This window comes from Empidonax traillii, unplaced genomic scaffold, assembly GCF_003031625.1.
Source record: "Empidonax traillii isolate 1590-97213 ecotype Southwest subspecies unplaced genomic scaffold, ASM303162v1 scaffold13:size3042203, whole genome shotgun sequence".
NCBI classification, from domain to species: domain Eukaryota; kingdom Metazoa; phylum Chordata; class Aves; order Passeriformes; family Tyrannidae; genus Empidonax; species Empidonax traillii.
In genome coordinates, this window is record NW_020955206.1 from 1,888,362 (window position 1) to 1,903,031 (window position 14,670).

The 14,670-nt window shown below is 43.9% G+C and overlaps 1 protein-coding gene across 1 annotated transcript in view; it reads right to left on the reverse strand.

Annotated features, from left to right (window-relative positions):
- USP10 (ubiquitin specific peptidase 10) overlaps positions 1-10,259 on the reverse strand; it is a 46,444-nt gene extending 36,185 nt beyond the window's left edge. The window contains exon 1 of the mRNA XM_027890742.1: positions 10,168-10,259. Coding sequence (XP_027746543.1) covers positions 10,168-10,188 — 21 coding nt within the window. The 5' untranslated portion in view covers positions 10,189-10,259. The remainder of the gene's footprint in view (positions 1-10,167) is intronic.
- Between the last annotated feature and the right edge of the window lie 4,411 nt (positions 10,260-14,670).

Sequence of the window (14,670 nt, forward strand, 5' to 3'; positions counted from 1 at the left end):
AGTTTGTGGTATCCAGGAGCCAGCACATTCCTATCCCAGCAAGGCAGGATGCTCTGGGCTACTAGAACAAAGACAGGCTTTCCTGGAATGGTTTCCAGGCTGCAGAGGTGCCTGGCAGTGCCCTGGCAGAGCAAAGCCCTTCTTTTGTGCTTACTATACCTGAATTTACCTCACAGGCTACTTTTATCCTTCAAATCCACGGTTTAAAGAAGTAAAACTAAAAGATCTAGACATGGATGAGGTTTTTAAAAAGAAAAAAAAAAAAGAGAAGTAGAGCTCTAGGAAGAAAAAGTGCAAGCACGTGAGCTTTAAGAAATTAAACAGGTTTAAATATAGGCACATTTTAAATAGTTCAAGAATATTACAACTGGTTTGATGAGGCCAAAGATGAGGGACAGGAGTTAGATGAAGAGTTGACACAGGATCTGAAATTACTGACGGAGACAGCAGAGGAGAAAAAAATGGAAAGAACTGGCCTGTGCCCTGCCAGACCACCCTCCTCTTCAAAAGCTGAACTATTCCCAAAATTGTGGAATCAGGTAATCTTTCTACTGTTGTCAGAAATCTTTTTAATTCAATTTCAGCACTATGTATCTCATACTCCCTCACTTGTGAGCTACTCCATGTGCCTGAACAGTGGACACCCTTTCCATGCAGGTAAAAGAGCCAGCCTTGCAAATACAGTGTCCAACATTTAGGGTCATACACCATTAAGATATAGAAATTACAGTAAAAATGAAGTTTCTAAAGTCAAGCAATCAAAAGCAAAGCTGCACAAAAATTCAGACTGCTTCTATCTTTATTTGATTCCCACTAATTTGTCTAAGTTCAGCATTTTCTTTGCTTATTCCAACTACCCTCACTTTCCCAGAGGACTGGGATCTACACAGGATCAGTGCAGCCCCATCCCAGAGAATGATTCCACCCTGGGCAGTAAGGAAACTGCTGTTCCAGTTTGTCAAACAAGCCGAAAAACACACTGGAATAAAGTGGGAAATGAATGCACAGCCTCTGAATTACTGTAGCTAAACACTGCAGAAAATAAAAATCTATCCCTCAGAGCACCAAGCAGACGAGTCACCCACACAATGCTCTTCACAAGTAATTACTCAGGGCAGGATTTGAGACTGCTAAGATTAGGGGAGGTAAAAATTATCTATCTGGACTCCATCCTGCCAAAGAACACAGATTAGCACCTTCAGAAGGCAGTCGAGCCCACCTACCCAGAACTGATACACCTCTTTGGAAGGCCAAACTTCACATCTCAACCCTAAATTTTGGCAGTGTTGAATGCTTGGAGTTACAGATGAGTGAGATTTAACCTCAAAAGTTTAGTATTCATCGGAAAGTGGTGCAAAGTCCTATCAAAACCTTGCTGGCCACCAAGAGAGAATGAAAAAAGACAGAGCAAAAGGTAATGATGCCCAGAGCCTGTCTGGGGTGACTGCCCTGCAAAGGCACTGCACATGTAACAGGGACAGTAAAACACTGTCTGGTCATTACAAACACACACAACCTACTCCATTCACCAAGGTCACACAGGTTTTACTTGCCTTTTTGCTGGATTCACAATCCCACCTCTTCTCCTGTGCCAGTTCTGGCACATGCAGAATGACCAGTGAGATGATTTTACTCAAACTGAGCAAAAATGATCCAGATGGTTACCAGTGTAAAGCAAAAGGTTAAATGGCCAGGAACAAGGAGAATGAGACTTTGCCCTTTGCAAGTTGTGACCTGCTGAAAATGGGTTATAATCTCATAGAGAAACAGACAAAAATAAACCAGAGAACTTGTGAAAAACACAATGATTGGTGAATGACTCAAGGGGATCACAGAAATGAACCACAACTACCACTACACAATAAAGTCTCCCATATTTTAAGCTCTGCATCAGCTAAAGTTTGAGAGTAATAACCCTCTGAATTCAAACCCCTTCCAGCACTTCACCAGGTGACACACGTGCATGTTGGATGTCCCCGGCAGACAGAATCTGAGGACACCATCCCTTGTCCTGATTCCTGGGAAATTCTCAGCTATCCACCTCCTCTACCAGCCCGAGGTGTAGCAAACTGGCAGGTGGAAACCTGAGAGGATCTGGCAAAGCCCATGACAGCAACTTTGTATTTAGAAGGGGTGTGTAAGTTAAAATGAGAACTGGGACACCACACATACGCCACCGCCTCCTGAGATAGTTGGAGAGCTTAAGGATCTGCAACACAATTTAATGGAGATGCAAGATCCCTGCTAGAGCAAGTGCACAGATTAACACATTGCTGCCACCACACCCAGATAGTAAGCATATTAAACACTCATATTTTTAAGTGACAGCATTAAAAACCAGGTATGAGTACCGCAGTAGCTTTGCTGCATGATAACAGTGACAACTTTTAAGACTTTTTTTTTTTTTTTTAGGTAGTTCATTTCAAAAGACTGATAGTGCTGCTACTCCATGTCTTTCCTCGTACCAGATCTCCTGTTAGCATTCAGATTTGTTTTGCACATATGAATGAACAGAATGCAGGGCAGAGCACTGAAGATATTTCCCAACGCATTTACAGTCTCAAAGACTGAAATTCTCTTGCTTTGTGAGGGAGAAAAAGGGAATAAACTAGAGTGTAATGACAAACTACTGCTGATGAAGCCCAGAAGGCTGTGAGATCAGGGTACAGACAGCTTGTGCACCTCCTCCATCAGGCAGGAGTTGAGTCATCACTTCCTTGGCCTGCACATCCAGCCATCTACAAACGGAGATGTGGACACAAGGCAGGGAGGCAAACCCAATCCCACAGCGGCTCTTCAGCTTCCTCAGAGCACGGAGAGAGGCAGGAGCAGCCACTGCCTGCAGTGGCCCTGCTCACACCCCTCACCTCCACGAGGCTCTCTGCAGCTCCAGCACCTTTTCCATCCTCTCATCCATCCATGGTTTTTGGGGACTCCCACATAAATACCAGCAAACTGCCATCTAACCTGCAGTGCTGACAATGATGAAACCCACACCCTCCCATTTCAGCTCTCCGTGAACTTACAGTACTATTCACTTTCACACAACGCCAATTTAGGCAGCTTTTGGAAGAACATGCTCCTCATGGGGCTGTACACTGCCTCCTTTGCTCCCAAATCTAATTAAAAAATCTTGCAGACCATAAAGACATTCCATAAACGTGATGAATTACTCATGCAATTGTTCAAAATGGTTGTTTTGCAAATAAGACAGAAAATACCAACTGAACTACAAAATACAAGCTGATTTCAGTTTCAAATTAGGGATGTCTGATGTTATCAAATATTGCTGTCTACTCAGTAAACACTGGATGTGTTGGGAGACTCAGACTTGGAGCTGACCAATGTGCAGTTGTTCATTAATCATAACCCGTTTTGTTTTAAAGCTGCCATAAAATAAGTAAATTCAGAGCACAAACACAACAAACTTGATGTGGAACCCGAATGGCCAAAAAACACCTTAACATATAATATAGCTTGTCTTTTTCCTAGCACTAAGACTTCGACCAACTATAAAGTGGTGAGAACTCAGGGAAATCTCTGTTTTAAGGATGTAACTACACTAAAGTTGAAAGCCACGTTGGCCTTAATGTGACAGTCATTTCTGCAAAGTGTAATACATATCCACTGCCCTTATGGTCCCTGATTTAGGACACTCAGAGCTGTGGCAACACCTGGAACACGCCACCCCAGCAACTGCTATTTCAACTCATCTGGACTCACGGCAGGAGTGACCACCACAGTTCAGAGCTGGACTAAAGGGAAGATCAAGAGATTGAGAACACAAACCTGTTGACTTGAGCAAATTCCACAGCTTTATTTCTTCTGCTCTGAAAGCTGACTGCTCCTCCTTCACACTCTTATGATTCTGCTGCACTTACATTTTCTGTCGCTTGCCCTGCCAGGATGATAATTCCATGTATCTCATTCCTGCTTGTTCTGAAAGCACTCACAGTATAAACCCTTTTTTGGTTGTCATAAGTTCTGTTGGGGAGTTCTCACTATCTGAGAGATTCATGCAAGCCTAAACTTCTTGCTACGGTCTATGGTCTGTGGTCACAGCCTTTAGCTGAGAAAAAAAGTGAGTATTGGGAACTGCCTAAATAAGTTGTCTTTGACTTTTTTTCCAACTTTGTATCCATTAACCACAGTGCTCCCAGAGAAATTTTCTAACAGTGGCAACTTTGGGTTTGTATCCCAAAGACACCAGAGGAGCAGAAAGTGAGGTTTTCCAGTCTTTAGGGACATTAAAGTGCTATTCCTTACTTTCTTGGGTAACAGCTATTATTAGAGTCCATATGATTTAATGGACAGACTGAAGGAGACTGGAACTCAGGAGAACTTGATTCTTTTTGCAGTTCAGCTGTTACTTGTGCTGACAATGACTCTTTCTCTCTCTGCTTGATTTCCCTCTCCTTTTATCACACTTACTCATATTTAAAATGACAAGGTCATCCCATACTATGCACCAGGATAGCCTCGTTTTGAATCAAAGAGCCTCCTAAGTAACATGGCCCAAAATCATTCTTTGAACACAATTAATTTAACTGCCTGTTCTTCCTCTTACACAATGAAAATGAACATTTTCCTTGTCCCTCCCCATCCAGCTTAATACCTGCACCAAGAATCAAAGGGATTATCAGTACCTTGCCTATTGTAACACATTGCTACACCACCTACAAATGCATCCCTCTCCAACAAGACAAAATATTTTCACACCAAAAGCCTTCACTTCTTTGCATGAATGATACATGACTTCTGTATTTTAAGTTACAGTGGCAAATCCACTGCCAGCCTGCAACATTCATGGGGGAAAATGAGGCAGGAAAGCTGTGAATCACTTCAGCAGGCTCTAAATGTATGAAAAACATGCCCACTGCACTGAGGGAATAGCTCTGCTATTTCTGCTGCTGCACTCAGTGTAGTTCAAACAAAATATAAAGTCTTTCATACACAGAAATCCTTGAAGAAAACCTACTTTCTTACACGTTTTTTAAATGCATCTTTTCACACAACCTTAAGAGACCTGTTCTTCTCTTCAATTTCTTACAGATAGTGCATTTTTCTCTTCCACCTCAAAGCTGAACCTCAACTGTGGTATTTACTTTTTTAACAAAGTAACAAATGACACATCCCTGAAGTGATTTTCCAGTTTGTGTTAACATCACCCTCAATGAAACTGATTTAGATCCCTTTCTTTTCTACTACAATTCCAATGCAAACAACACTCAATGCTTCTTTTAAAGCTTCCATACATGATATGAATTCACACATGATACTGTAAGAAGCAAAATTCCCCAAAGCACTCCTGAGCGTTTTTTTTTCCCCTACAGCACTAACATTTGTGACTACCACAGAATATCAACAAGGCCTTTCTTAATTTTAAGCTCACATGCTTTTCCAAAAGGTGTATGATTTAAATAAGCCTTACACAAACACTTTGTTAGGGCTACTGTGATTTAAGCTACCTCCTGCCTGACTGCAGGTGAAGAAAAACAGACCTTGTAGCACACACCAAAGATCAATAAATCATATGCTGTCAAACAGGGAGGAAAAGTTCTTACACATATTTTAAATATCAAGAACATCTGCAAATAAATGAGGTATTAGAGAGTCAAATACGAAATGAAAAGACTAATGCACATCAAAGTTTTACTCTATTAAAACATTAATGAATATATTAACATGAGCACTAACCTAACAGAATCCTTTTAAGTGTTTTAAAAATAACCAACACAGCCCCATTATTTAGAATACTTAAAAGAGTTTCCAAAGCATATGCTAAAACTTCATAAAATAAAAATAGGGTTCAGAACCCCAATTTTAAGACACCAGACTATTCCATGATGGAATGTCCATACACACACACATGTACATACACATACACACACACTTTTTTTCACCATGAAGCATAATCCTTTGTTCCCTAATCCCCAGTTGTATGTTTAATGATCACACATAAAACACTTCCATCAAACAGAAAAACCGCAGTTCCAGCATGTTTAATTCTTTGGAAATGAACATCTACATTGCTGAAATGGCATTAGAGTGACAAATGACTATAATCCAATGGCCCAAGGCCAGCAACTTCTATTACAACAGATTTGGCTGTTTTGTACGACACAGCATGTTGTGTGTCGACCACTAAACAGAAATGAGACTGCTCAGTTTACCTATAAACAAAACCCCACTTAACTTTACAAGTGTTTTAGCAGCTACGTGGATGGAAAAACCAGTGTGCTTAAGCAACTCACTCCAAAAACTGGATTTATTAATAGGTAGATGGCTGGATCCATTCTAAAACGTCTCCAGATCAGTGCCATAGCCCAGAATGCACAGAATAAATAGCAGTGATTCACAAAACCTGTGGGTTTTAGTCTATTTGCATGCTTCCATACAGCTCCAAATTTAAGTTCTACGTCAGTTTTCCCAGACTTTCTTTTTTTAAGTCAGGCAACCCACATTCACCCACTTTACTCTGCGTGGCTTCACCATTCACATTTTAGAAAGGCAAATGATACCTCCTGGCTACTGAAACTCTCAGCTTCAGCTGCAGCCTGAATTCCCAAGATCACGGAATCCCTGAATAACTACTCATTCCACAGGCAAAAGGATGAACCCAGATCCTTCTGAGCAGTGAGAACAGGGCTCGAAAAATCAGAGGAGGACACAAATCCAGCTTCTTCAGCCCTTTAAAAGGCAGGACAGCAACTGAGCAGCAGCTGCAGCAAGAGGATGCACTCAAACACCTCTCCCCAGAGCAGCCCTTTTCTAGAGCCACCCATATTTTCACCAACCTGACAGAATCCACACTGCCCTCTCCCCAGATGCTTCCTTCTGCCCGTAAGGACAACTCCAACATTCCCCACACGTGCCCAAGAACCTCACCCAGCTGCAGAACAACCAATTTTTCACACTATTTTAGAGACATCGATTTCCTAATCGCCACAAACATCAGGCAATGCACTGCAAAGGCAGCACAGCACAAAGGCCTGCAGAATGCTGCCTTTTTTTTCTTCTTCTAGAAACAGCCCTGGCTTAAGGGAACATCAAACTTACACCCTGCCAGGAAGCAACCCTCCAAGCCGGCCATAAAAGAGGCCGTTTGCAGTGCAGTGTTTCAGGGAGTCGGGTTGCATGCCATGTTCTGAGTTCCAGTTCTTCTGGTTGCCAGGCCAGACACATCCTGGGTGAGGATGAGCAGCTCAGGAGCTTGTTCAGCTTTTTTTCTTTTTTTTTTTTTTTTTTTTTTCCTGAGCTGAAACCCGCCTGGTTTTCACTCCAGCCGGGTTTGGGGGCAATGCGGTACATTTAAAATGGCCCCAAGTTCATCTGACACCGCAGTGATGGTGAAAGAACAAAACAAGCATAAATGATTCATTCTGCCATGGTATCCTTTCTTCTGCTCAACTTGTTTTCACAGGAATTCACAAATGATGCGTCTGTATTAATTCTTTCTATGAAAAACAATAGAAAAAGGGGCTAAACCAACAGTTTACACAGTTCTGACAGTTTTACTCTTTTTAAACAGGGAAATAGTTTTTAAGCTGCCTTTTTTTTTTTTTTTTTTTGAGACACTCGTGATGACAAATGGTTTTAACTAGATCAGCTTAACATCTCCAGTGTCATGTAGTGATACAGCAGGTTTACTTCTGGCTCAACCTTAAAAAAAGAACAGATTTTGAATTTAGTCAGCACACACCCAGCAGACCAACAGCAACACTTAAATATCTCATTAAATGATTATGAAATAATGACACAGAACACAGAGGTACAAACGACCAGCAATACCTAAACCATGTCATCCTTCACTCCTGCGCTTACTGACGAGCTGACCATCCAAAATTAATGCCCCTTTAGAAATATTTGATATGAGCATTTCATGAATCGTTTGTCACAACGTGCAAACTGACTGGGGAAGTGTTTCTGCCCACTCCATCCATCGACAGAAATCTGACTGTGCATTTTTGTTGTAAGAGCAGCAGCATTTTCTTGAAGGCCTTTTCCTCTGCGAGTGACAAAAAATATCTCAATTACTGTACACCCAAATTACAGTGATATGAAAAAATGACACGCATTTGCCCACAACTCTGCATCATGACATGAGCACAATGACTATATAACGTTATTTATCTTGTGCTCAGAACAGACAACTTTTAGCAAAACTCTTAATTTTTTTTCTACTGATCTGCAACAGCACCGTTCTAAAATAAAAAGGAAAAAATTCTACACGAGAAACTGCATCCCTGAACTTCTCTTCAGGCTTTTCATCCAAAAGAATCCAAAACGTTGCTACCTTAATTCAGCATTATAGCACCACATTGTTCTAGAATTATTCACATAAATCCCAGCCAGCACCTAAATAAATTGTTTAAATTTGGAAATAAAAAAATAAGAAATAAAAAAAAAACCAAAACCCCCCCACAAAAATAGGTTGCTTAATGACATGAACAAAGCACCAGCTAAAAGGTATCTTACAGATATGCTTCCAAATTTTATATAAATTTACACAGATATCCTCAGGAGACCCAAGTATCTGCATTAACCTATAGAGGGAGTTGACTTAAAATAGTAGATGTTGAAGTTACTACTAAAGATGAATTTACTGTCTAGTTTTAATTTCAGCTCTGCAGCATTTCACCGTCAACTAAATCATCAGCTTCACGTTTTTTTTTGTTTCAAGGTCCACCAATATAATTAAGTACAGACAGAAAAATGTCCTTAATTCTTCTAAATCAAGAAAAAAAGCTGCAATGTAAACTCCAAACCTATCAAACAGACCACATGCACTGCTGAGGGGAGGGGAAAGCAAGGTGTGAAATAACCCTTGAGTTGAGTATTGATTCATTTTGATAAACCTGACTGTAATTATCAGTCATTAGGTCAGCTAAAAAAAGTCCAAAAAGTAAGTGAGTTTCCCCACTTGAAGAGGAAAAGAAAGAAAACTTGAAGGATGCCAAATTTTCAAACAATTTTAAATTTTAAACAAACAAACTCCAGAAATTGCAAAGACCCTCAGAACAGCTACATAAACAAAATCAGACCCCTCTTGCTCTCAAATATAAACAAATAAAGCTGGACAAGAAATGTCATTATAGTTTTCACCCATTACAAACTTTTGTTTATGGAAGAATCCCTATCAGTGTCACCAGTGCACAACTTCATTTAAAGTGCAGATTAACTGCCTTCAGAAAAAAAATACACAATTCAGAATAAAGCATTACCTTCTTTGAAATAACTTACATTTTATGAACTACATTTTCCTGTTACGAAAGACATGGATTCTTAAAAAAATTTATCTTTAATGGCACCAAAGTTTCCTAAACTTTATTATTTGCTAAATGCAAAGTTGCACGAAGTCTTTCAAATAAACACCTCAGCTTTTCCTGACATTTCTGCTTTAAACCTTTTTGGGACGAAAAACCTTAGAGGGGAAAAAGAAAGAGCGAAGCGGACCCATTCAATCATTTGCCCTAAGCACACACTGGATTAGCCCGGGAACCGAGCTGTAAACTTCCAGCGAGAAAACCACCACGGCTGCAGTTTTTTTGGTGTTTTTTTTTTTTTTTTTCCCCACTCCGAGCACAAATCTCCCGGCCGGTTCAGCCAGTGGGATCCAGGGAATCCGCACACGCATCCCCGTGCACGGCGATCTTGCAACACTCAGCCCTTTGCACCCCGATGCGCCGGGGTTTAGCGAGTGTTTGGGCGGGGGGGAGGGGGGGAGGATTACTTTACAAATCTCCTTATTCCCTTCTCGTTATAGAATCGCTTCTGTCTCTCCCCCCTCCAACCCCAAATAAAAAAAGCGAACCCGCAGCCACGGGCTCTGTCCCAGCCACCCCCGAGCGGGGGGACTCAGCACCCACCCCCCTCTCCCCGAGCCCCGGCGTGGTGACACCGGCACGGGCGCGGGGCCGCCCCCCCAGCCCTCCGGACCCCTTCAGGGTGGGAATTCCGCCGGGGGAGCGCCGGATCCACCGCCCCCCGCGGGCAGTGAGGCGGCCCCGCCGCGCTCCGCGCATTCAATGAACGTGCACAATCACCCTGGGCCTACTCCCGGCCACTACGCTCCCCCCCCACCCCGGGGCCCGCCCGCCGCCGGGAGCCCCCCGCGGGGCCCGGGCGCGGCGCGGCGGGGCCGCGGAGCGCGGGTGCGGGCGGTACCTGCGCGCCGTGCAGGGCCATGGCGGCCCCGCGTCCCCCGCGGAGCTCGGGCGGTCCCGGCCCCTCACGCCGCCGCCCCCGCCGCCGCCATCTTCTCCCTCGCACGCACCAGCCGGGCGGGCGGCCGCGCGCCCCCGCCACGCATGCGCCGGCCCCGCCCGCCCGCTGCGCGCGCACGGGGCGGGAGCGCAGCGCGCTGAGGGAGCGGGGCGGGAACCGCCCCCTGAGGGGAGAGGGGGGGACACTGCGCGGGAAAGAGGGAGGGGAGCCCAAAAAAACTTCCAGGGAACCCGCCCATTGACAGGGGGCCGCCCCCCTGAGGGGAGATGGGGGACACCGCGCGGGAAAGAGGGAGGGGAGCCCCAAAAACTTCCCCAGAAGCACCGTCAACTACCTCTCCGATGAGGAGGGCTTGGGGGTAATGGGCGTGTTTGGTCTGGAAAAGAGAAGGCTGAGAGGAGATCTCATAACTAAAAGATATATAAATATCTCCCAAAGCGGGTGTCAAGAGCAACACAGAATCAGGGAGTGATTTGGTTTGGAAGGGACCTCAAAGATCTTGTCGATCCAATCCCCATGGCACAGGCAAGGATGCCACTTGCTAGACCAGGTTGCTCCAAGCCCTGTCCAACCTGGCCTTGAATTTTTCCAAGGATTGGGCAGCCACAGCTTCTCTGGGAAACCTGTGCCAAAATGGTTCCAGACTCTTTTTGGTGGTGCCCAGTGACAGGACAAGGAGCAAGGGACATAAACTAAAATACAAGAAGTTTCACCTCAATTTGAGGAAGAGCTTCTGTACGTTGGGCATGGCAGAGCACTGGAACGGCTGCCCAGGGAGGTCGTGGAGTGTCCCTCTCTGGAGACATTCCAAACCCACCTGGATGCGGTCCTGTGTCACCTGCTCCAGGTGACCCTGCCTCGGCAGGACTGGATGATCTCCAGAGGTCTCTTCCAACCCTAATGATTCCGTGATTTTGTGATTAGGTCCAACCTGTGACCGATCATTAGACCAGAGCATTGAGTTCCACATCCAGTCATTTCTTGAACACATCCAGGAATGGTGATTCCACCACCTCCCTGGGCAGCCCATTCCAATGTTTAGTCATGTGAAGAATTCCTCCTAATGGCCAAATTCTGTCTATAAAAGGCCCCATGCCCAGGGAGCCTCTGGCAGGTGGCAGGCTGTGTGACCAGATGATGCCAGTGTGAAGCTGTCCCACCTCTATCCCAAATAACCAGGGTGGGAATGGATTTTTATCTAGTGGGGGAAATTAAATAAATAAATAAATAAAAGAATGACTAAGCCAATCTCATGATTTTGAGAGGATTGAGTCATAACAATACTGAAACCCCTAGGCAAGAATCCATTAACTGCTAATGTACTCCATATTTTTTTTTCCTTAAACAAACTATGAAGTACCGCAAAAGTCTACTTTAGTTGGGAAGCAAAGTGTGAGAGAAAGCCTAACATGAGTGTGAAAGTTGAAGAGAAGGAAGAAAAGAAGACAAAGAATTTTGTGTTTTGGTTGTTCGGAGAGGAGGTTCGTGAGAAACAGGAAGATTCCTCCATGTCTCCACGACAAGGACATTTCCCTCCTGTTTTGTGAAGTGCAACACTTACTGTGTGCTGATGACAGTAAATGATTTTCTCTATCAGCTTCTGCCCTTCCAGCTGACACACCCAGCGGCCGCTCCCTCGCTTTTGTCTCTCGCAAGTGTTGCTCTGCTGTCCTGAGGCAGAGAACCAGCAGTGAAAAGGGCTGGTTAATATTAAAGGAGAGAATCAAAAAAGGGAGACAAATGCACAGGCTTTTTGCATACAGCATTTCAAACATCTGAAAGCCCCTCTCCCCTCGGGAGTCTTATTTACAAGGTAAATAATGGAGTGAAAACCCTTACGTGGCTCGACTGGTTGAAGGCAAAATTCCCTTCTGCCCACAGAGCTGCTTAAGTAAACTGACTGCTTCAAAATACAAATGAGCCCAGTGTCTCCAGCCTGGAAAGCACAAAATTCAAATACCAATACTGTTAAAAGCCAGAGCTGATGGGGGAAACTGAGGTGGGAAGAAAGGATGTCACTGTCTCATTCAGCAACATTTAAAACACCTTCAATTTTATCCCACCTTAATATAGCTCCATTGCAAAGTCTGTTAACACTTTACCACAATATTTTGCATAACCTAAGTTTTCTTGTAATATCATGTTTTGATGAAACTTACCTGCTGCAAAGTTTCCACCTCTGTTCTGTTTTATTCCTTTTTGCCATTTTTAGTGGTCTGTTATTTCATTACTGCTTTCATTGCAGAAAAAAGTTTTATTTTCTTCCATCGTTTATGCTGTGAATTATCACTCCCAAACATGTTGCTTTTCCAAATCAAAAATAACCAGTGCTGTGTTTTTCTTTCTGTGTATCCATCTTAAGACTGTGTATCCAACCTTAAGAATCATGGAGTAATGTTGCTAACAACATGGAACTGACTTTATTTGTGAATTTATCTACAACAGTCCATGGCTATGGAAATAAAGGGTTCTCTGACAGCAGCCAGGGAGCTGGATAAACCACTCCCAAGGGAACTGCCTCTCAGGTGCTACTGTAATTGCTCTTATCCTACTGTCAATGCAAAGTGTTTGGGAATGGCTCGCCCTTCCATGCCATGGTCCTCGTGATTTCACCAGGTCATGAGACCTGTGCTCATGACAGTGCCCAAAAGGTGAAGGTGAAAGACTTTTGAGCACTTGTTAAGATAACTTTTTAGGATTTGAAGCACTCACATCCACTTTTTCAGGGAATACCTTCCTGTAGCGCTGCGGAAAATGGCTGATGGCTGCGGGCGGTTTCGTGCTGTCCTTGCTGAGCTTCCTCCCAGTGTCAAGAGCTTCAGGAGCTCTGAAGACTTTTTCTTTAGAGACACAGAACTTTTATCCCAGCAGTTTCTAGGTATAATAAGGGCTTTGCCTACATAAAGTATTTGCAAGCAGCAGTCACCTCCCCTGGCTGGATCTCAGGGAGGGTCAGTTGGCTGTAAAAATAGATCATGTGGATGCTTGGCTCAGTGCGTTCTGTGTTTCAATTATCAATTTTGGCTAATTAACCGTGACTTATTCATCCTTATCTTAAATACAAGTCTCCTCTCTCCTTATGCAATCATGTCTTAGTGCTGCAGCCTCAAAAGAACCAGCAAAGCTGCATCTCATGTTCTGTCACCAAACCCATCATGAGGAAAACAAAGGTACGTTTTTTTTCTCAAGCTACTCTGAGTTCCAGAAGGAACTGAAAAATGTGTGTGGTATCAACAAATCCGTGGCTGGGCCATGTGAACCTCAGGAGTAGAGTTACCTGTAAGGAGGAAACCGTAAGTAGCTGGAGCTCCTCCGTGCTAGGACTCACACAGCGCGGTGACAGAACCTCTCCATCTGCCCCCAACCTGGTGCCTAAGACAACTCAAAGTTCATGAAGGAATAATTAGCACCTCCCTCATTATCACATTCATGGGAACTGAAATAGGACAAGAAGCTGAAATAAAATAATACATAAAGGTTGTCACACCAGCTTTTTTTTTTTTTTTCCACCCCCACAGAAGTTTCTCACTGGTCAGCGCTTCGTTAAGATCGACAGAAGAATCACAGTTTGAATCTGGGCTTGTTTTCTGCAAGTTAAATTGTTCTCAGAAAGAGCACCAAAGGTTAAATTATTTCTTTACAGTCCCTCGACACACGACCTCTTTTTTGCTGTCACGCAAGAATACGGAATCCTAAACAGCACACGGAAAATCACCAGCCTTTGGAAGGAAGCAGCCTGATCCCTGACAAAGACAGACACAGGCACACTTTTCTCAATTTAAGATTTCAACTTGAGAACAAAAATATTTCCAGCTTCTTTCTCAAGCCTTCAAAACAACTGCATCTCACACCACTGTGCAATTTTTCCTCAGGGTGTCTCGAGGGATTTATGTAATCTAACGACAGAGTTCCAGGCAGCAGCTCCTTGATATGCCCAGGCCAAGATACAGGGCATGGAAGTGTGGGAAGAGAAAACCTGAGGGTTTTGGTAGCTGTTTTGTTTCAGGTAAAACAAGCTTTTCTCAGAATTTGGCAATGGGAGCCTTTTTTAAAGATGAGGTAGGGCAGTAGTTATTTTTCCCCGGGGCAGGAAGAAAGAGCTGTGCTTCCTGGCAAGAGTCAAATGCTTTACAAAGTTTAGGGATGAAGGCAGTGGGATGTGCAGGTGCAGGGGCCAGGCTGGCTCCCTAAGAGCACAGACCAGGATACACCTTTCCTCTGCTGATCCCAATTACTGTTCAGACCTCGAAAAGCAGAGCAGAAATCCGCTGGTGTCCCACACTTGTGCAGAATTCCAGCACACCAGTTTCCCAAAGCAGTTCAGCAGTTATCTCCCAGCGCCGTGTGCTATCTGCCAACACCTCCCCAGGGGAGATAAGCCATGTCTGGGTACACAACATCCAAAAATCGAGGGGCACTCTGCCAGACTGTGCCTTGAGCAGC